Source organism: Phoenix dactylifera, chromosome 6, assembly GCF_051530095.1.
Source record: "Phoenix dactylifera cultivar Ajwa chromosome 6, Ajwa_hap1_PhDact_Kaust_v1.1, whole genome shotgun sequence".
Classification (NCBI taxonomy): Eukaryota; Viridiplantae; Streptophyta; class Magnoliopsida; order Arecales; family Arecaceae; genus Phoenix; species Phoenix dactylifera.
Genome location: NC_143195.1, coordinates 1,420,244 through 1,444,682, shown reverse-complemented (window position 1 = coordinate 1,444,682; position 24,439 = coordinate 1,420,244). Strand labels below are relative to the sequence as shown.

The following is a 24,439-nucleotide window of genomic DNA, read 5'->3' as shown; positions in this document are numbered from 1 at the left end:
TCTCAATTCTCAAGTGAAGGAAGTGGTCAATATATGAATCTATATTTTGAAAATCTAAAAGGCTTGGGCCGAAAGCCCAAGGGTCGGAGCCCGACAAGCTCAACATATTTTCCATCACCTCTCCCTTTAGAACAAAGAAATCCAAATCAGAAAAATACTCAGATTCAGTCCAACACAATTGCATCCTAAGTAGGGAAGATGATGTGGGATGATGATGCTTAGACCATGGTTTCTTGGTAGGCCAACCATGTTCCAATGTCCATAGAAGATTAAGTGATTGGAGAAGCCCAAGCTATTAAGAAGGCTTCCATGCATCATGGCCCATAAATGTGATTTCAAAGCACCAGAAAGTTCTTGCCCAACCAAGAAACATCCCACACTTCAGAGGAACATGAGGCCAGCTGTTCAGCCTTTGAGCCAAAGATGGTGTGACTCTATCACAGTCTTATCTTGCAAATACACTAGGACTAATCCTTTGGCAACCACAATTTTATAAGTTCATGGCCTTTTAGTTTCAAGCAGGACCCCTATTGTGGCTCCTATATATGATGATTAGCTCAGACAGCCATGAACTTTGGCCCAAGAAATTTTATGCCATGGATTGGCTGTCAGGATGCATAGAGATGCCTACCATTTAGCCCTTGCTCATAAACAACACTCTCTTTGATGAGTAGGAAGAACAAGGTGAACTTGTGAAGTATGCGGCAATCTCCACAAGCAGCACAGCATATAGTGTGTAAGGATCTGGTGAGCGTGTATTTAGTCCTACATCAGCTGTGCACTGAATAAATTTTGAGTACTTATATAGGGCCAAGGAACTCAAATAATACCTTCCAACTAGCTTTTTTAGATGAAATCCTAGATTATTACAAAATGGTATCAAAGCGGACTCGACTAATGACCTATGTGAACCAAAGGACACTGCAGCACCAGCCCATTAGGGCTGACCATGGGCTGATCGTAGTGCTTGTGATTAGATTTGAATAGATTTGGATCCTTAGCCTGGCAACGATATTATAATCTTAACAGGAAGAGTACGGAAGCATCATGAGAGCCTATATTTAATCCTACATCGACTATGCACTAAGTAGACTTTAGGTACTTATACAGGGCTAAAAATCCTAAATAATACCTTCTAGCTAGCTTTTCTGGGTGAGGTTCTGGGTTGTTGTATAATAGGAGCCGACTTTCTCCCTAAAATTAGGAATCATTCTTGAAGTCCAAGCCATTGATGATGCAAATATTTGCTGTTGTAGAGGGGCATGTAAGGTTCTGTGCATGGTTTCTGGGCCCAATGGTAGGCCACTTACAGGACAGGCCTCCAAAACCCAACCCCTCACTCATATGGGTCATCTACAACAAAGGAACTATTTTGAGGGTGATGAAAATAAGTGGTCCTGGACCTCCTGGTCCATAGTTCTTAAACTGATATATTCGAGCTATCTTGATGCAATGATGTCTTCTCTTACACCATTCTTCTCCATAATAATAATAATAATAATAATAATAATGCTTGGCTGCGAAAATTCCTGCAGTTTCTTCAACATTATTATGTGGATTTCTCATCACTGCAGATGGCTGACAAAATTTGTGGACTCCAAGAAGCAAACTATCCAGACCTGCTCCTCTGCAGTTCGCATGTGGTTTTGTTTAACAACAAAAATAAAGAAAAATCAGCTGAATATATTTCTCCAAGGAAAATTCTTGGATGTGCTTGTTCATTACTGCATAAAGTTTCTTGGAACCATTAATGTTGATTTCATAATTTAGTATTTAGTCGTTCATTGTTATAGTTAGTAAACATAATCAATTCTCCGAGATTTGTTATTTTTTAACCTTTTTTAATGTATTCACACTAGAAGTATATAAATCATCCATATATATAATCAATGCTCTCATACCACATAATACAAAGAATTTTTCCTACACGAGCATCACTCTTCTTGGGAATCCAAAGAAGGTGTCTATTTGGAAGGAGGTCGCCGTATGCGCTTAATCTTACATTTTAGAAAACTTATACTTAATCTTGCTTTTAATTCGATGAATTGGATAATAAGAGCTTGATCATCGTTAGCTACCTTGATTACAGATTAGGGTTTGACAAAACAGTCCTATTTTTTGTAAATCTAGTAGTACCACAGCTGTTGGAGGTTGCTATAACAATCATCATAATTGCACTAGATAATTATTCACAGCTAATCAGTCTAAGCCTAATTTAATTACTAGGTCAAAGCTTGATAAGCTGAAATATGAGCCACTGACCTTAGGTTTTATGAGCAAAGTTTAATAAGCCTTCTAGTGTTAAAAGTCAGCGAAGACCTGGATTAGTGATCCTTGCCATGCTAAGTAGAAAAATAATAATTGAAGGATGGGTTTACATCCCCATATACATGGGATCACGCGTAATTAAGATTAAATGAGTCAAACCATGTCACCCAATGAATTGAATGGCACTTTTAATTGTGTCACGCTCTTCGTTCTCGATTAATTATTCAGGAATTGCTGAGAATAATTTGACCTAACCTTGCGAGTGTTAAAGCATGCACACGTGGAATCAGGAATGCTTCGAATACTGAATAACTTTTAAATACCTGCATATAGGTGTAATTTTTTGAGATTGTTATAAAGTCAAGTAGAAGGGTTGTGACAGAGTGTCCCTCTAGTGAGTATGTAGGTTGTACCATGTATCTTTGGGAAGCAATAATCCTCATCTTGGAAAAAAAAATGATGTTGATTAATTGAAATGACTCATCCCAAAGATTTTAAGATTTTTTTTTTTTGACCAAAATCTCAGTTTGTATTAATATTGCACATCTTCAATGTATGAAAGAAAACATGGCTCTATTATCTCGATTGGAGCTGCAAGAGAATTGGATTGATCCACTTTTGATTTGGAACCAATTTGTAATCAATATGATCTAATCTGAAAAGAAGTTATTTAGATTAGCTTGGATCAAAAAAACATCGCCTATCTCGAACCTGAACCAACCTAAGCTGATCCAAAATGAGAGCAATGTATATTCCGGAGCCCTCTTTGGATATAGGATATTAGATTTTTTTCCCCATAATATAGTTAGTTAATAATTTTATCATTAATTATAATAATATGTAATTATTAATCAAATCTTATATCAAAAATCTTTCGGATAATTTTTACATGTTGCTTATTATTATTTTATTATATAACATATTTTCAATATAACTGGATAATTAATTTATATATTTATTATGGTTTATGTTTGGATTATAGTTACTCAATTTAATTAGAAAAATCTGATGGACTGATGAAATTAATGTAATACTCAATCTGATCCTATACAAAAGGCATTCAATTTTTTGACTTCATTTAAAAATGGATCAGTTTTCAATTGTGCCCATCCTTGGTCCACCCCAACCTACTTATACCTCTATTCCCGATGAAAAAAAACTACACATTTGACCGATATTTTTTTATCAGTTCCCTACTTTCTTAAATAGATTTTAATTAATTAATTTTGAAATCTATGTCTCAATATACTTAGCTATCTCATATATATCATATTAGCCAGTATTTCAATATCTCCGGTCTAAAATATCAGTCGATATTACTCTCAATCAACCAATTGGAATAAGTATTATTAGGTCCTATATAACCCCCTAGTCATGTTTACTATTACATATAGAGCCTCATGGTCAACACATAATTATAATATGCCCGAAGGTACACATAATCAACACTTAATGCCTTGAGGTACTTGACGTATACTCGAGGTACTGCATATATATATTAGATTAAGATATGCTTCCAAATCCTGTCACGATGGCCGGATATAGGTGCTAAAGAAGCAAGCATCTTTATGCACCACGTATTTAACAATTTAATTAAAGAATTGGGTAATTCCATCGTCCGTCCTTCAGAAGAGGCTCGCTTCCAACGGCAGCCTCTTAATATTCCATCGTGGAACAGTGACCTTCTTTCATCAGCACATCCTTGACTCCGAACCTACTCGATTACTGTGGCCGAGTCCCTCTCGAGAAAAATACGATCCACCCCCAACATACGCTTCGCATAGGTGATGCCTTTCTATGCGGCTCTGAGCTCGGCACTGACAATAGATGTGTCGAAGATCCGCCGACCCTCGGCCGCCCCCAGTCTGGTATCATGATCTCTGATAATAAATCCCACACCTCCACTGCTCTCTCCCTCGCCCATATTACCGTCAAAATTCACCTTAAGAATGCTAGAGGTGAGGGCTCCCAGAAAACAAGCATTGTCTTGGTCGCTGCAAGAGCAGAATGGGAACCTTTCAATTAATGGAGGCGGGGAAAGAAACCCAGGATCCATAAAAAGCTCGGTTGGTCGAGATAAAGAATGATCCATCAAGTTTGATCGAACAAGGCCTTGATATGTGTGCAGATATTGGGCTGGCTAAAAAGTTGTAGATCGAGTAGATGATAGAAAGCAGCATATGCCTAGATGCTCTAATCTTCAAAGACTTTCGCTGCTACTGCACGACCGCTCGAAGAAGATGAAAATGAATTGAGATGTAGCATCCGACTATAATAAAAGTATAATGCTGCACTGGCTAGATAGAATATATTCCTCCCAATGCACATGCTTTATGGGCTAGTAATGTTTTTTTTTGTTGTTGTTGTTGTTGTTGTTGTTGTTGTTGGTTTGACTCCATCAATCTTTCAATTATCAGAGGCTCCAATCATGCAGTTGAGCGTGGGGTCTCCAAAGGAATACCAGCTGCCACACGCGGACAAAACCGAGGGTATATGACTCTGCATGCATTGTGGGATTTTGAGTCAGAGATGGTTGACAGATGCATGGTTTTGGATCCGGGTCTTCTCGGCTTCATGCATGCATGCATTAAAAACCTCTTCTCATCGACATATTAAAGGGAATTTGATGAGCAAGTAGGGACTCGAAGGTCCGAAACGTGGCCGGGTTTTCCTCCTGAAATTTGACAAACCTTGGGCCATTTAATAACCTCTTCGATCTCATTCATGTAACTTGTAACGTAACATTGTTTAGATATGCAAACCCCAAGATTAATGTCCACTTAAAGTTCTGTGACATCATTGATTCTGGTCAACATTTGATGGTGTTAAAATTTTGAGAGTTTTAACACTTTTCTGAGGACTTTGCTCCCAGTTGATTTGAGCATTGGAAGAAATGAAAGGTTCTATGGTCTTGACCTTGTTCCATAACCGGCCAAGCTAGAAAGGTTGGCAATTGACTTATACTACTAAGAGATTCTGAGTGAAGCCATGAAAACAAAGGTGCTAAGTCTTAAGTAATCCATCGACTTAATATTCAAATGCACCCATGAGTTGGCTTCTCAATTTACCAATGAAGCCACATAATTATATAAATTTCTTTGTATTCATCTCAAATTGCTAATGTCACAATTGGCAAGTTCAGTCATGAACCACTGCATTCGCTCGGAAGAAAAAAAAAAAAAAAAAAAAAGCCAGAAGAAATGTCCCAATTTATTTTAAGATATGAGGCCAAGATGATAATAAGAAAAAGTGTCCCCGTCCTCTCCTCCACGAAAAAAAAGAATTATAACCACTCTGCATTTGTTTCTAAGGTTCAAAAAAATACCTCCCCTTAATTGAAGGAGGGATTTAACTATTGCTTAATATACTTATAACTATTTTATCTATCTGTCTGTCTGTCTATTTATTAAATCAAAAAAAAATGAGGCATAAACCTACGACCATTAGATATCAATTGGTGGAGCAGGTCCAATTTGTGTAAAACTCGATCTCCATGTATCTTAGCTCAAACATCGCAATGATTGAAAAAAAATTGGCTAGCCAAGAGCAGGACCGTCAATCATGCAACATCACCAATAGCATACAATCTAGTATAGGAGTTTTGGTCTCTATAAATTTGGATGGGTCTATGTGGTCCTAGATTCTCAAAGATCCAAATCTAGCATGCGAATCCCATACAACTATGTAGTTTGTCTTGGAAAATCTTAAAAGGGGGCCACCTTTTGTAAAGGCATAGATACAGCAGACTATTGTTTTGGGACCAACATCTATGGGGGCTGATGTCACTTGTCATAACCCAAGGGAAATTTTGTGCTCTTTCCAACCCCCATCATAGTGCTTGGGATGGTTTTTTGTCTTGATTTGCAGCAAATTTCCTTTGCTTTTTCATGTCGATAGCATCATCCAACTGGGGCCAATTTGGCCACAAAACTCCAATCCAATAATCCGGATTAGTTGTACTTGGGCTAGAAAAAAAAAAAAAAGTGCATGCCCACTCCAACTGCAACATAAAATATTTATTCTATTTAACTGTGCAGGCCACTGGATAGCTGGATCCCAAGCTCTCAATCATTCATTCATCCATCCATCCAACAAGGGCAGCTCAAATGGCGCGTCCATGTCTGGAACAAAACGAGCATTGGGTTTATTAAATCCACTAACAAATGAATCCGGATAGGGCCCTTGACATTGCATCTAGCTAACATTCAACTAACAAATTTTTATAATTTTTTTTCTTTTAAGGTGGATCCAACAACTCTTCAGCCAACTCATTGGGTTTATACTTTTTTATGATTTTTTATAATTTTGTTCCGAAGCAAGCTCTCGTGAAAACTCGATTTCAACCTACGGTGGTAAATACAAATCGTTGCTTTCGAATCTGCTTAAGACGGTCATGAAAACTACGATTAGTTGAAAGGAAACCCTATTCTCCATCAGCTGATGGTAAATACGAACCAGATTAAACTAGGTTGTTATTAAATATTGGCGGATCTCTTTTTGAAGCGTAATAGTGGAGGCTTCCATGGAAAGAAAAAAACTTTATGGGGCCATTAAGAAATAATTGCATGTTTGTTGGGGACATCTATAAGGCATTAAGTGGATTAAATATGGGTATGTATGTATCCTAGATTTTGTTTGTAATTTTTTATACTTTTTGTAGTAAAGGTCAATATTTATTTATTAAACTTTTACTTGGAGGGCTTTATGGATAGATATGTTTCATGATATAAAGTTTCCAAGCATGCATGATGTATATGATTAGTCAAAAATGCACGCAAAAAAAACAAGATATACCAAAGGTATTTAAAAGTAACGAAGCATTACCAATGTTTTGTCTCTCTTTTGAATTGATTTGCCACTAGAATGATCGGTTCTACCAGCAAGTTGCATTCTATTTGAACTTCCAAGAATTGAATAACAAAGTGGAGAAAGTAGTATAGTGAGGATATCAAGGTAATGGGCTACAATGAGAAAGATATAAAAAGAAAACTATATGTTTTGAGTAATACAGATCAACTTGGTAAGTATGAGCAATCCCTTATTCAGAAGTATAATTAGTTGAAAATGTATCTTGTCATTCTGATGAGGACTTATTTAGATTGACGATGGATCGATCAATTCAAAATGAGTCATTTTCTCAATTAACATGATTTTGAAACTTATTCATCATTATCAATGAATTTTGAATCGAGCCCTCCATCACTATTTGCTTTCAAAAACTCATCCACATATAATTTGTCTAATACTTGCTATTCTAACCATGATGTCTAGCCAAGTTACCTATCATCTGATTGTCCATCGGAAAAGTGGAACAAAGACATATCCATCCCCATCGAAGGTGCCTTCCACCAACCTATAATGACAATGACAAAGGGATATATATAGGTTGCATCTTTCGCACTATTGGATTGCGTCATGATCGCTTCGAGATCTATGCAGGCAGATGAATGAACGGGTGCTTTAAGATCAACACGGGGCACGATCTAACGGTCGACGCCGTAAAAAAAGTTCAATCATTCTTTCATGCAAACGATACAACCCGAAACTAATGATAAATTATATTGGTTCCTTCCTTGCAGAATAGCTTACTAAGTGGATCTTTTGTCCCCTTGGAGACATGTAGCCAGACCAAAATATTCTCCAAATCCAGTCAACTCCTAACCATGATTAGCTGGCTGCCACACAACTAAAGAAGCCCCCAAAGCACCTAGTTTTGGAACTCCATTATCCTAAACAAAATAGTGGGGATAGTAACCTGTCACTAGCCTGGCGCTAGTAGACATATATACCAGTATCCATGCTTGTCTGGAAACCAAAGCCTTTTCTTTAGTTGAGGGTGACCCGTAAAGGGTGCATTGGGTGGATCAGTTCCTCCCCCACAATATCATATCCCAAAAGAAACAAATGCAATGATTTTTCTTTTTCTCTCCTGTTTATTGTAGAAAATGGAGCCTACGAAGGGTTGGAAATCCAACTTCCAAGGCATTCAATGGGTCCAAGTATGAGAGATGGTCCACTTCTTTTGCAACTCTATTAGTTTAATCATCTTTATGAGTAGCTTGATGAATCAAGTGAGTGCACTTGTGGATGTTCATGCACAAGCTGGTCCTTTTGATTACAAATAATTTGATCCATGTTCACATTGCTTTTATGCATGTTATTATTATACTCTATCAATAAAAAGATTCGATGTGAAGTCAGGGTGAGATATGGTTTATTGGCTACTTGGATGTGTTATAAAGCTTAGCCCAATCCATTTGCGCCCCTCTCCATTTATGAAAAATTTAAGATCAAATTTCAGTAGTGGTATCTCCACTATATTTCTCGATTTAAAAAGAATTGTCTTCCACAATAATGAATTTTATGTTGATTTTTCGGTGTTTGTGGTTGGAGATATGATTCATTGATTAAATTATAGGCATGCTGGATCGGCAATTACGATTTTTGTAGTATTATTTAATATATTTCTTTCTCTATTCAAATTAAAAAAGAAAAAAATGTTATGTTTTTTGGGTGTCATGTAGAGTTGTTTCGCTAACCTTATGGATGCTAAGGGATTATAATTCGAGAAGTAGGTGGCACGGCCAACCTGGTGCCTTTGCTGAGACATCGGAGAACATGACAAATGGGTAATAATAATTGCCAGTGTAACCGAAGATGGGAGATACAGAGATGTGAAATTCGTCATCAGGAACCACGACAACAGATTAGTGGTGGCGGGAGATCGGCGAATCTTTGACTCGTATATGATGTACGCCAAGCTTAGAGCTGCCTAGGAGGGAATCACCTACGCGAGGCGGACACTGGGCGCGGATCGCCTCCTCCTCGAGAGAGATTCAACCGCGGTGATTGAGTGGATCCGGGGTCAAGGACGCATAGTCGAGGACCGACCGCTGTTCTACGACATTTGCAGATTACTGGGGGATGCAGCTCCCACAGACTATGCACGTCTATAAGGAGGCAAACGGCGCCACAAACTGGGTTGTTTCCTTTGCAGCTCACCACTCTAGAGGTTTCAGCTGGGCAAACCGCGGATCAGTCCTAGAGCTTTTATATAGTTTTTTATTTTCTAATTTTGTTTGCCGCATCCACATCTATACTGTGAGCCGCAGTTGTAAAAAAAAAAACAGCAATAATAATGTTCAGTAAGAAGGGAAGGTGTGCCAGCTTGGGTTCCCAACCTGGGTCACTTTGTCGCGTCGAGGAATCCGTAGCATGACCGTGGGGAAGGGAAACCCCAGCCGTCAGAGCCGTGCGTCCCCGGCGTCCCTTCATCAAAACAAAAGGCCTTCTTATTATATTATTTGCTCCCACCCGGAACCCGCTAATTATAACACTAGCTATTATCAAGTGAATAGATTGTAATCATTGACTTTGGTCAAATTAATTTGGTACACTTACAGGTCATGGAGATTCTATAATTCTCTTAGTTATATTTCAAGTTGGCCAAACTGATGATTCTCATTATTTTATTTTTTTTTGAAAGTTAATCATGCCTATGGAAAGGCCAACAACACAATAGCTTGGATAGCTTTTCATCTCCTTTTTTTTTAAATTAATCATGTCTAGACTAACAGCACGGTAGATTGAGCAGCTTCTCATATCTTCGATCAGTTTGAGACAGTACTCTCGAATTCTATTTTCTCTATTTCCAAACATTTTAGTGATATTTTGATCTCAGACTCTTTTGGTTGTTTATATACTTGGACCGGTTAATAGTTGCCTCCTCAAGAATATATATTTATATATGGTAGTTCTGATATGAGCTTCTCTTTTCAGAATTCCTGATCTGGATCTGAAAGCTCATATAATTTGAATTAGATTGTGTCCCTGTACCATCTAAAATCTGACATTATTTTGCATTTGAAATTAATTAATTATTCTTTAAGTTTTCCATATATATCTTGGTAATCATCTGCAAAGTGAAATATGATATTTAAGACTAATATGATAAATGATCAGGTGAGTAATTACCTTTAAGACCTCTTTTAATATAATTTTATATATATAGTGGAAATAAATTGTAATTTTTTTGTCCAATCGACAGTAATTAATTAATTATTTTCCAAGTTTTCCATATGTATCTTGGTAATCATCTACAAAGTGAAATGTAATATTGAAGACTAATATGATAACCGCATTAGAGAAATGATCATGTAAGTACCTTTAAGATCTCTTTTAATATAATTATATATATATGGTGGAAATAAATTGTACTTTTTTTGAGCTGTTCATGTCCCAATCAGTCGTCCTGACCGTCCAATGGATGTAATTCTATATGGACAGTAAATTGGTGATCATGCATCTTTCACTCTTAAGCCATGGAATGGACTGACTCAATGGCAGTCATGGTTGCTAGGCCATGGAATGGACTGAATCCATCCATTTCTGTCCAAAAGAATACAGCTTTTTGGACCCCCTCAGTCTTGAAGTCATTGTGAGGGAATCCTGAGATTTGGTGGTGTTGGTAATGATTATGTTTAGAGAGGTTTTGCTGTACCTTTTACAGCTTCACTCCTCTCACATCAAATCCAAAAAGAATGCTTCCAATGATGTGGAGTGAGGTTCGCAATCACTCCTCTTCCCACTGCATGCAAAGCTGACTCACGTACACTTCCAAGATCAAGATAATATCAACCTCTTATCAGTTATCATCCCGATTTCTTAAATTAATCTCACGTTACAAGTAACAATTGATGTAGTTTGGTCCTGCAACTTTTGCTTGAATTATTTAAAGTTTATAGCTACAAACAAAATAATAGAATAATAACAATATTAAACCAGTAATGTTCTTTATTTGCACTACTTTCTTCACAAAAAGATAATTCTTTTAACTAAAACAGAGATTTAATTTTAAGATATTTTTATTTTTAACTCATTGTAATTTTTGCTATAAGGTTATTTAATTTTCCCTAGTTACTGCAGGGAGTATCAAACCTAGCATATTATGAGATTGATTTGGTGTGAAGTCTCTTGCATGACCAGTATATGCTTGGCAAGATTTTTCTTCCTTCTTTGTAAGGATGTGGTGCATATCTTTGACTAATTTTTCATAAGGTTTAGTTGTCAAATGGAGGAACATGAGCCCTGGTGTGAAAGGTTTTGGAGCCTAGCATGCTGGTAAACTCTTGAACTTTTCTACTCTAATTTTACCTCTAAAACTCTCCTTCTCTTGGGCATTGCACTCGTAATATTGCAGGTGTGGGATGCTAAAATCTTGTTTTAGCCAAGCTCATGCAATTTCTAATTCTCGACTCAAAATAGACGACACTCTCACACACAAAGAAAAGCTAAGCTAAGCTTAAGGAGTTTTTTTTCATTGAGATCAGCTCGAATTCAACCCAAGCACGAACCTAGTTTACCTTGGTTCGACTCCAATTAGCCCAGCCTTCTTATCTTGAAAACAATTAAAGCTTTGCCCGATCAAAACCAATTACTCAATTAATTAATTAATCGACAAATAAATACAGTCAATCGTTCTCATTCAACATCTTCCTATTTGAAGTTTGGATTCTCTATATTACATGCACTGCACCATAACACCAATCAATTTTTTGAGATGTATGACATGGTAGCTATTTAGACATGCGCCGTAGAATAAATAGCTGGCACGCAGTGCCTCTCGCTCTCTCTCCCTCCGGGCCACCACCGTCTGTGTCCTTGCGACAGCTCCGGCGAGCTCCGCCATCCACCTGTTTGTAGCATACGTGTTTTCATCTTGCGTGAGTCATCAGGATGTTCCCCACACGTGTCCTTTTCATCTGGGCAAGAGATGAATGCTTTGCATCAACTAATAGTTCAAATTATATATATATATTTGCCATCTTTTATCATATGATGTGTATATCAGTGGCACGAGAGGAGAAAGAGAGAAGATCCAAGGAAGGTGGGAGCGGGGACAGGTCGAGCGTCCTCACAGTGTACGGTGCCAATTTTTTCCGTCCTACTATTCCGTCTTATCCGCCATTATGGATCATATGCTGAATAGGGTGGCGGATGGATGGATACCATGTCCAGCTCTACGCCTTGGCATTTTGTGGAGCGAAGCAGGCCGTTAGCCAAGTCTTTCCTTCCAACTTGACGCCGTTGACAATGCGAATACGCTGCCAGCTTGTAAGCACGGCACGACTCACCACCACCATGTGCTGCCAATGCATTATTTCAGAGCTAGCATCCAGCCACCCTATCATTGCCCTTCTTCTTCTTCTCCTCCTTTTTTTTTTCATTATTATTATTATTATTATTACTAAAATAAATTATAATCTTTTTGAGATTAAAAAATAAATTATATTTATATATAATAATTTGAAAATCTGCGCTTGCTATCTTGAAATTTATTTTTATCCAGCACGCTAACTTTAAATGAGTTTCAAATGCTTTTTTTGAAAAAAGTTTAAAAATAATCAAAATAATCTTAAATGAGATAGCAGTCACCGAGGGATATATGATTTATGTGCATCCTCCTCCCCACCTAAGAGAAATTTCGACTTTTTATAGGAGATAATTAGATATAAGTGATGGGAGTGTAATAGACTTAAACCTTAAGGATATTTATGTAATTTATTCTTATTATTATTATAATAAAAAATAATATAATAGTGATGTCATCATCTATAATTTTCTGCAAGTGAAGCAAGTTGAATTGTGGATGAGCACAAACCAAATCCAATATATATTTGAATTAGATCAAAATATTGAATTCAAACGTAGTCCTAGTTTTTTATATTATCATAACTGATTTAATACTAATTTTATTAATCTATTAAATCTTAGATATCTGGTAGGTAAATTCTTAGGAATGAGACGCTCGTCGACTGTGCTAAAAGTTATTAGCAACACAAATTATTGATAAACTATGTTATGAAAAAAAATTTATTTTCTACATTCAATGAAAATTTTGAGATATATAGTATCCTAACTTGAGTTGGCTCATATTTAGATTGGACGTTTAGCGATCCATATTCAATCTATATATAAAATGAGTTATGATTTTGAATCCAAAACTAATCTAAATAAGGTTTGAGTTGAATTTTATTAATTTTCAAGCTACTTTATATCAGAGGTGGGGCAATTTAATCCACTTGCAACCCTAACAAGGGTTGTTATATGGATAGATATGCTTGTTTAGACCCAATCTGGATACATAGACTTGGGCATATTCCAATGAAAGATTCATAAATAATTTTGAGTTCACACTACAGAAAAATCAGGCATTGCCGACGCTTTTTAATTTATATACCAACACGAAAAAATGCTAGTAGTTTTATTTGATGCTTTCTAAAGCGTCGAAAAAACGTCGGCTATGCTACCGTCAAAAACCAACTTTATGACGGCTTTTGAAAGCGTCGGTCATTATCGCTGATGCTTTTTAAAAGCATCGCTAATCGCCGATGCTTTTTAAAAGCGTCGGCGATGAAACATCTTATTTTAGCGATGCTTATTGGCGTCTCTAATTAACTACACTAACAAGCATCACTAATATATATTTTAACGATGCTTTAAAGCATCATAAGAGTTATAATTTTTAAAATAAATATTTTTAAAAAATTTTAAAACTCTATATACATTAATATATACTAAACACATAACAAAAGTCATATAATAACACATGTCACAATTAAACAGATCATTCGAAATATTCATATGGTCAAATATGATTACATTTACATTGTCAATTTACATTTACAATGTACTTCGAAAAACATAAAAAATATACATATAAGACTCCTAAATAAATAGTCTAAGAGCTATCAAGGTCGATGGTATCATCATCATTATTATCTCTATGAGTAGAGAGAGTATCAAAAATTTACAAGAAAAAGATAGAAGCTTTAGAAGTTAAGAATACGAAAATCATTAAGCTTATACAAAATATATGATAATTATGTAAAATATTTGAATAGATGTAGTTATTTACTTGAGGAGGGAGAAATTGATACAACAACAGTCTCATGAGGAGAAATAATTATTTTTTTAAGAAAATAGTCTTATGCTTGTTTTAATCAAATTGATACAATAACAAATATGAAATAATTTCTTTCTTATTTGATTTTCACTAATCTTAAGAGAGCAGAATATTAGGACATCAAGCAACAGCTAAAAAAAAAATAATCTGAAAATAGAAAATCACCAGTGTGGAGTTAGGTTGGCTGAGATCCGCAATAGAGGAGAATAGTTGGCTGGAGGAGGGCAGTCGGCTGGGGCTTCGAAGAACACCGTAGATTGGTAGTGAAAATGGGCAGCCACGAGGAAGAGAAGGAGGAGCAAGTTGGCGAAGGAGGCCGACGGAGAGGGAGAGGAGGAGAAGAAGACCGGCATGGAGAGGCAGAGGTGGAGCTCGATCGGCGTTGATCAATTTGGGGCTGAAAAGGAGTCGATGGAGTGGGTTGGATGGAGAATTTGGGGATAAATATGAAACTCAACAGCACTTATAAGCGTCGTCTAATTATTAGCTTCCGACGACGCTTAACAATAAGCATCGGGATAGCCCTTTCTCTATTTCTGATACTTTTAAGCATCGTAATATACCAATGCTACTAAAAAGCATCGGCAAATTTTGGCACAAGAGCCAAATTACCGATGCTTTTATCTAGCATTAGCATATCAAAGTCGGAAATTCTGATTTTTTTCTATAGTGTCAAGTTTGGACATGATAACTGTATGCTTAATATGTGTTTAGTGAAATTATTTATGAATACTAAGAATATTTTTCTTTTTCCAAACAAATGAACTAAGCTTAGTTTCCTCTTCTTTCCAAGTCTCCAACCACAAATACTTCTTGCATTAGTTCTTTTTTATCCAATTTATTTTTAAAAAAATCGAAAATAATAATAGACTTGACCTAGTAAAGAAAGTCGATCAAAATACTAAACTATATGAAATTTTCTTTGGTACCTAATTAGGACCGGAATTGGAAATTACTTGACCCTTATATGATTAGCATTAGCAAGGCATGCAGCCAACTCTTAAATTTGATGGGGTCTTGTGAGGTTACACATCTAGACCAAAACCTGATTTAATTTTTGGACAAGAAATGTTAAGATTAAATTTTAGATGCAACCACGTCCTAAACTCCTATAATATCTTTATTTTTCAATTTATCTTTTCTATTTTCACAACACATTCATCTTAATATTTTATTTTCATCACACTCAATTTGTTCCCACAAACTCTCTTTATTACTTGGCATTCAAATTCTACAATATTATAGTTCTCATTATTGTTTTTTAAAATTTTTCTTTAGTTTGGAAGATATGTTTCAATCAAATAATATCAGAAAGGCATCATTGGATTTCATATAACCTGCTCTAATTCTTTTACAAATATTTTTTTTATCTATCTCACTATTAATTGATTTAATATATTTTAAAATAGAACTCATCATTTAAATCATGTCAATTTGTAAATTATTGTCGGTTATGAAACGAAGTACTAGAGAAAAGAAGGAAAACTTGGTCTCGAACATCTAGCAAATATTCACATGGCATGGAATTCAGAACCGGCGATATTAGTAAACCATTTCCTCACACTTTGTGAGGAAAAAGGAAAGCTCCATCAAATGGTTAAAGAAACAAAACTCAGAACTCTGGATGATTGCGTCAGAGATTAGGTATGCAGAAAAAAAGGATTCCCGCGAACACATCACAAGGTGCCGCTATGTTTATTACTTTTTTATTGAAAAATAGAAAAGCGAACTTTGCAAATTGTACTTAATACGTCATGAAAACAATGAAGGGCGGCAATTTAAGACGAGCTGCTTGATGAATAGAGCCTATAGGATCGAGAATGTTATCGGTGATAAATATGGGATATAATTTCTCGTGACGTTAGATGCGAATAATGTCCTCAGCTTGGCTTCTCACACGTGTCATAAGGTGTCCCTCACTCGTTGCCCTCTACGGCGCAGAAGAGGTGGTGTTCTTTTCTCTTATTTATTTATTAATTTTTGTGCGGCAAGTGCATCCGCACGAGATAGGGAAAAACAAAAGAGGGGGCGTGCAAGGTGTTTGGGAAAAGGACGTCACGAGGGTGATCCATATCTTTTTGGTTTGTCAAGGAATTGCATAGCCTTTTCCGCACTAGAATCCACCCACAGAGTGCCACAAAACCAGCAGCAGTTCCGAGCCCTGATCCTCCCTTTTTCCAGTACAGTGTTGATGTGTTGAGAAGATGTGGGTGTCATTTTTGGACTGTCGAACACTTGAAGGGGACTGCATCCATCCATGTTCCAAAAAGATTAGGATGTCCTTCTATGATCATCTTTCCTGGTTTTCTCCTCTTTTTTTTTTTTTTTTATTTTGTTGGTCGTACAAAACTTTTGGTATTCTCTCTCAGAAAAAAAAACCTAAACATTTGGCACTCTATAAGGTTAAGAAGCAGTGAATTTAAGTTGATGAGGATACAATTAATGAACTTGGTTTTTTGTTAGACTAGAACTTTCTAGGTTTTCTCCTTCGTTTTCTTCTGTTACTCGTACAAAACTTTTGGTATTCTCTCTCAGAAAAAAAAAACCTAAACATTTGGCACTCTATAAGGTTAATAAACATTTGGATGCAATTAATGAACTTGGTTTTTTGTTAGACCGAACTTTCCAGATTTTCTCCTTCTTTTTCTTCTGTCGCTCGTACAAAACTTTTCGTATTCTCTCTCAGAAAAAAAAAAAAAAAAGCTAAACATTTGGCACTCTATAAAGTTAAGAAGCAGTGAAGTTAAGTTGATGAGGATACAATGAACTTGGTTTTTTGTTAGACTAGAACTTTCCTGGTTTTCTCCTTCGTTTTCTTCTGTTACTCGTACAAAACTTTTGGTATTCTCTCTCAGGAAAAAAAAAACTAAACATTTAGCACTCTATAAGATTAAGAAGCAGTGAAGTTAAGTTGATGAGGATAAAATGAAACAGAAGCTTATTTAAGTCATTGTGGGACAGTCACTATCAATGCAAAACCATGAGTTGTTACAATGCCACATGCCAAGTTTCTAAGCCACCACCGCAGCCACGGTCCGCTCTCTTCTAGAGGATTCTGGTTTCATCCTTCACGCGAAGAAATGATCGACCTTCTTTCGCCAATCAAATCGTCGGATCACATCTTACATAGATCTCAAAGTACTCCGAACTCTCTCTTTCATCTATATGTACATATCTCATAGCAGCTATTGCGCGATCAAACGTTGCATATTGCAAAAGGTAAAAAAAAAAAGAACCATTCTTTCGCACGAAAGATACAACCCGAAGCCCTCTTCTAGATGCACTTCAAGAGATTTGATTATTTTGAGCTAATGGGGCTAAATTCTTCTCAATGGATGGAAACTAGATCTAGAATTATTATGTAGTTTGTCCAATATAAGGGGAAAAGAAATAAGAACAAGTAAAAACTAGGATGACATGATCATTGTTTTGATTCAGTCCTGGGACTTGGGCACATGGCTTTGTGGCCCAATTATGTGACAAAACCTGTTATGGCATATCTAATATTTGCATTAAATTTAATAGAGCACGATTTATTTGTCCTAGGAGGTGGATGACCCAAATCTTCTTCAATCATTATTAAATTCAGTGGAAAAATTCGCAACTAAACAGGTGGCAACTTTCGAGTTCCTTTGGTCATCATTTCATGATAAAATTACAAGTATTTTTGAAAAATCCAATCCACCCACTATACAAAGTTGTTTAATTTTGAGAAAAACTATGTTTGATGTCATGCATGGAAAGCATAGCATCTTTGAAAACCTCGCTGTATGATTGGCATCGAGACACATGGCTGTTCAGAGGTTTTTTTTCCATTCTTTTTTTCTCTGGTGAGAACACCAAAATTTAATTAATCAGCGAAACGTACATTCTAAAGAATTTTCCTTGCACTTCAGGACACTTGGCTACTCTAAAACTAGATTTCTAGTGTAGTAGGCCCCCTTTTTTGACCAAGCAATGAAGTCCGCAAACTTTAGAGATGATTTTGTGAGCTAAATTAAACCATGCATGATGCATGCAAGAATTTTGAGATTTCCAATCAATAACAAGATCAACACGTGTACATTCGAAAGATCATGCATGATTTCTCGATGACTTGATCCTAGCTTTAATATCTAACCTATTTAGACACTCCATTGACGACGAAGGATTCGGGTGCAAAAAATGTTTTCAATACAAGATTATATGACTACGCTGATGATGATAGAATGGGTGTCAGGCGACCAAAAATTCCACGATTTGATGGAGAAATACGTCCGGTGCTCGCAGCAACGACTCCAAGCAATATAGTTGGATGAAATTAATGAGGTGGTTGGGGCTTGGAGAAGTAGAAATGTCACCTTCCCCCTCCACAGCTCGACACGTCGATCTTCTGTTGAATCATTCTCCTCCATGCATGAAGAGATGACATATGTTCATATGTCAGTGAGTAGATATGAGCTCTGCTTCATCTCTCTCAATTGACAAAGATGTTGATAGAATGTGCATGGTGCATGGAATTTAACCCCAAATGAGGCCATTCTGGCTCTTAAGGTGGCTCCCATGGGGTCATCCCATGGTGCCGAAGCTGCCCACCTGTCTCATAGGACATCCGCCATTGCACGGAACAACCCCTCGATGGTTCCCTGGTTTCAACATGGCCAACAAAGGAGCAGGTTGGTCAAAATGGCTGCACTAAATTTCCAAACATCCTCCAAGTCATTGACAGGGACCAGCTGCCTCCTAACAATGGGTAACACCCTTCATTATTACCCTAAATGGGAGCTAGAATCTCCATTGCAATGGTTACAGTCGAGGAGACGCAGTGCATGCATGCCCATGTTCTAATGTAACTGTCATATTTTGAATCCAAATTGGCCATGGCTTATTGGCCTTTTTATCGACAGACTGTCATGGGTGGCCGCATATATAGGCTTTCAATGAAGAAGTCCAATCCAAAATTGCCTTCTCTTGCTGAAAAAATAGCGAAGAGACATCGATGGTCAATTGGCAAACAAAGCTATAGCAAATCTTCCATCTCTCTCGGAAGGGGATTCCGTGTTTAAATCTTGAAAGTGTTTTTCCTACCGTATAAGCTAGGTAACATTTATCAAAATTTATTGAGATTATGATCTATGAGGTAAACCGAACTCCGATTAAAGTTATACTAATTAATAGTCTCATTTTACATGAATGATCACATCAGCATCTTTATGGCTGTGCACGGCGCCAATCAACTTATCTCTTTTCTGCAAGATCTATTCGGCATATGTTTATCTTGGTGATTGGTCTGATGCACGGTCATTGTGGTGCACCCACGTGTCGTCGGCCGTAATTTGCCGGAATTCAAAAAAAAAGAAAAACCGGGCTTCCCTCTCCTCTTTGGAAGGATACAAAACGACAAAAACCACTTTTAGATGCTAGTTAGAAATAATATAATTTAATCATATCCCCATCTCAAGTCCCCCATATCCGTTGCCCAAGTCAAACAGGGCACGCGGTCAACCATCCTCTCCTTGCGTGCCGATGACGCGTGCCACTCTTCCCGCCCACCTCTCCCTTCACAATTTTTATCTATTCATACATTGTGTCGTTATTTATTTTCTTTTCTCTCTCCTCCTCTGCCCTCCCTTCCTCTCTCCTTCCCCCCCTTCATCTCTCGCTTTCTTACTCCCCTCCTTTCCCTTCTCTCTCCCTATCACCATACCATTCTTATCAGCGTTCATAGGATGTAGGTGAGCTGGAAGAGATTCCGTGGGTGGACTCGAGCTGTATTGCTCCATCCCTCCTTGCCCTTATAAATACCCACCACCCCTCCTTCTCCTCTCCTCACACACACCCCAACCCCTTTCATTCAAATCCTACTCGCCCTTCTTTCCTCTCTATCGCTCTCTCAACGCTTCACAGCACAGCTCGTAAGAGCGAAACACCAGTTGGTTTGTGAGAGTGAGATTGGTGTTGAGTGCTGGTAGCATGAAGAATTCCACTGCTAACACTAACATTTTAGCTTCCACCACAATCGCCATGCTTCCTCTCCTGCCATCGCTTGTCCTTTGCCTTCTCTCCCTGCTCTATATACTGCTCGCAAGAGCGAAGAAGGCTTCCTCTGCCACCGCCGCCACCCCTCGTAAGCTGCCCCTGCCTCCCGGCTCCATGGGCTGGCCCTACGTCGGCGAGACCTTCCAGCTCTACTCCAGCAACCCCAACACCTTCTTCGCCCTCAAACACAAGAAGTACGCCATCGGCATCACCATGGCCTTCACATTGCTGCTCTTCCTCGCCATCACTCCATGCGCTTTTTTCTTAGCTAAGATTGTAACCCCATCCTCTCTTCTTCTTCTCGTTATAGGTATGGGCCGGTATTCAAGACGCACATATTGGGATGCCCCTGCGTGATGGTGTCGAGCCCGGAGGCGGCGCGGTTCGTGCTGGCGACGCAGGCCCACCTGTTTAAGCCGACGTACCCGGCGAGCAAGGAGCGCATGCTGGGCCCCAGGGCCATCTTCTTCCAGCAGGGGGACTACCACGCCGGGCTGCGCCGCATCGTCCTGAGGGCCTTCATGCCCGACGCCATCCGTCGGAGGGTCGCCGGCATCGAGGCCGTCGCCGTCCAGGCCCTCCGCTCCTGGGATGGCCGCATGATCAACACCTTCCAGGAGATGAAGACGGTGAGCTCCGCCATCCCTTCTCTCCTGTCCTCTCCCTCCCTCTGCTTTCTTCCTAATTTCCTTAACAAATTGAAGCTCAGGATCAATTATATTACGAAATTCTGATTTTATTGTAAGAGTTCATCTTTCTTATGGTATCATGCAGTGCAGTATATACTCACCTGCTTTTAATAGAAATTCACTGCTTTTTACTTGTTTCTCTCGCCTTTTTTACCTCTCTTTTTGTGGAGAGTATCACCTAGCCAGCAACTTGAGTGGCTTTTTTTTTTTCCATTCTTGTCTTTTATTCAAAAAGAAAAAAAGAATAAGCATTTTTATTGATTAAATTTACTGCATGTACTCACTTACTGCTGATGGTTAAGGTACGGTATGGAAGTCATGATATTTCACTATTTCAGGTCGAACCCAAAAGGGTGGAATACCACGCCATTGCTGTCACTATAACTGGCACTGATACTGTCTCTGTTTCCATTCCTTTCCTCCCCCCCCCCTTCAGTTTGCGTTTAATGTGGCGCTCCTATCAATATTCGGAAAGGACGAGATCTCCTACATAGAAGAGCTCAAGGGGTGCTACTACACGCTGGAGAAGGGCTATAACTCCATGCCTATCAACCTCCCAGGGACCCTCTTCCACAAGGCCATGAAGGCCAGGAAGCAGCTGGGCCACATAGTGGCCAAGATCCTTTCATCCAGGAGGCAGAAGAAGGCAGAGGCTGATGACCTCCTCGGCTCCTTCATGGAAGCCAAGGAAGCCTTCACGGATGACCAGATAATCGACAACATCGTCGGGGTCATCTTCGCCGCTCGGGACACCACTGCAAGCGTGCTCACCTGGATCGTCAAGTACCTTGGAGAGAACCCAAGCATACTACGGGCAGTCACCGTAAGTTTCTTCTTCTTCTTCTCCGCTTCTGCTCCTGCTTTCCAAGTGCGATTTGAGAGGAGCTGATGGCTTGTCTGGATCGCAACATGTAGGAGGAGCAAGAGGAGATCATGAAGAGCAAAGAAATGGGTGAAGGGGAGAGGTCTCTGACTTGGGCTGATACCAAGAGGATGTCGATGACTTCGAGGGTGATTCAGGAGACGATGAGGGTCGCTTCGATCCTATCTTTCACCTTCAGAGAAGTAGTGGAAGATGTGGAGTATGAAGGTGAGGGGAGAGCATCAGCATGTGCTGTGATCCATGGTTCTCTCTTTCTATATAGATTGGACAGTTCCATGTATTGTTGTAGTTTGTTGAGCCTTTCCTCTCTTTGCTCGCGCAGGATATCTCATTCCCAAGGGATGGAAAGTCCTGCCACTGTTCAGAAACATTCACCACAGCCCAGAAAACTTTACTGACCCAGAAAAGTTCGATCCCTCCAGATTTGAGGTAAGAAAAGAAGCCGATCGGTCTCACAGTTCAATCAATCCCAGCCCCTGTTCTGCAGACGAAATCAACTCTCTTTCTTCCACTGCAGGTTGCTCCGAAGCCCAACACCTTCATGCCATTTGGAAATGGGACCCATTCATGCCCTGGAAATGAGCTAGCTAAGCTGGAGATGCTTGTCCTTCTCCATCATCTCACCACCAAGTACAGGTACTGGACTAAAAGCATCACAGTAACCTCTGTTCCATCTTAAGCTAGGCCACCAGCCTCACACAAGTAGAAAGATCTCTTCTTTGTGGGGGGATGGATGCATCAATAACTTTTTTTGATGGCATATACATATCTTTCAGGTGGTCTATGTCAGGATCAGAGAGTGGAATTCAGTTTGGGCCATTCGTGCTGCCCCTGAATGGATTGCCCATGAGATTCTCTCGCAAGACATGAACCGAAGATTCGCAGATACACCTGCTCAGTAGACAGTATCTATTATCGTAGTTGTCGCCAATTATAGACGAAAAAAAGCCACTTTGAATGGTGATATTTCATAGATAGGATGAACTTGCGATCGAAAGCGATCGCAACTCCTCGAGGAAAGAGATCACATAAAAAGTGACATGGATGCACCATACAGTTATCATTCAAGAAGAATCAGCTCATGTGAGAGGATGCGAAGCTCCCTCTCACAAGGAACAAATTGTACAGGCCTTTCAATTCATATAACAGGGTTGAATATTTGATGAAGGCTGTCAAAATATTCAAGTTAAATGACTATATATATATATATGTATTTCTTTTCCTTTTCTTCTCAGATAATTTGAAAGTGTAATCACTAGCAGAGGTTGGTAACACCGAAATAGGTGGTTTTTGCGTTGAATGTCAGGTTTTGTGTTGATTGTTTAGTGTTAACAATCAAAAGTCAAACCAAGAAAGTAATAACACATTTGACTTGTTTATGATTCCTCTGTTTCACAGCCTCTTCTAAGCTTTTTGGTCACAACATTTAGATTACACTAGGCCAACTAACATTCTTTCTGCAACCTCAGGCAGCTATTACCAATATGATCCAGACTTCAGGACTTAGTTTCTGCCAGCTATTACCAATTGTTTTTATTCATACAAAGATGCGACTGAGCCCTGTTCGACATCGGCGACAGCGAATCATCTAAATGTTCATATCAAACATCTCATGAGGGTCCATAGTTTTGCTTGTCCTGTGACTACCGTGTGGGGTTTACACAATCATAATTGCATGCCAGTTACTTTGTTATCTGTCTTTCGCCGATTGTCTTTACGAGTTGAGGTTATTTCTTGCTCTAGATAAGTTGGACTATTGAGAATTGTAGGTTTGAATCTTGCCGCGTTGCTGAGAAATTTCCTCCATACCAAACAAAACAGAGTTTCCTTGTCAGGTCTTGGCCTTTAACTGAAGGGTGAGCTGGTCCCAAATACCTTTCTTATACAGCTGACCATGGGCCAAGAACTAATAGCGAGGATCTAGCAAAAGTCCACAGAGTGGCAGATCTTTGTTGTTGTTTTTTCTCTTAAGAAAAAAAAATGCAGCAATTAACAGTTGCAGTAAATGAATTACACACTGAGGCCAAGCAAGCTGACCCTCACCACTCTAAAGACTATGAGGAATATTCCAAGCAAGACAGTACCAAGCACCAAGAATCTAATATTAGAGAAGAAGAATCTTATACCTAAGCAAAAGAATCTTGGGAATATATATATATATATATATATCCTACATCCTAATACAAATAGCAAGAAGCTAACACTAACAGATAGATGGTTTTTCTATAAAATTTTTGGAAATAGTTATTTTCCTGACTTATCCAGGGTCAAGTAAAGAACAATATGTATCGGAGAAAAACTCACAAAAATTTCAAGCATAGAATGCATAAAGAATTCATTTTAGACCAGTCCAGTTTGATTTTTCATGTAACCACATTTTCTAAGATAGTAACTTGGGGGAAGATCCCCAATCAATTCATTTCATTGTGAGGATGGGACAAGTCTGAAGAACAGAAGTTAGGCTACACCACAAGCAAAACATGAGAAAGATCGAACATTTCTTTAATATTTTTTTCCATGTAGTCAATATTAGCCCTATTTCTATTCCTAGCCAAGAGGGTCCATGATCAAACAGGGTTTCGAGGATATTGATAACCTCCAAGCACTAATAGTAAC

The 24,439-nt window shown here is 38.4% G+C and overlaps 1 protein-coding gene across 1 annotated transcript; it reads left to right on the top strand.

Moving 5' to 3' along the window:
* Nucleotides 1-19,702: 19,702 nt before the first annotated feature.
* Nucleotides 19,703-23,202, top strand: LOC103713001 (abscisic acid 8'-hydroxylase 1). Its single transcript, XM_008799747.5, has 7 exons — nt 19,703-20,445; nt 20,562-20,880; nt 21,377-21,763; nt 21,856-22,030; nt 22,146-22,252; nt 22,341-22,459; nt 22,600-23,202. The coding sequence occupies exons 1-7, from the start codon at nt 20,186-20,188 to the stop codon at nt 22,691-22,693; spliced, it is 1,461 nt and encodes a 486-aa protein (XP_008797969.2). The 5' UTR covers nt 19,703-20,185; the 3' UTR covers nt 22,694-23,202.
* The last annotated feature ends 1,237 nt before the right edge of the window (nt 23,203-24,439 follow it).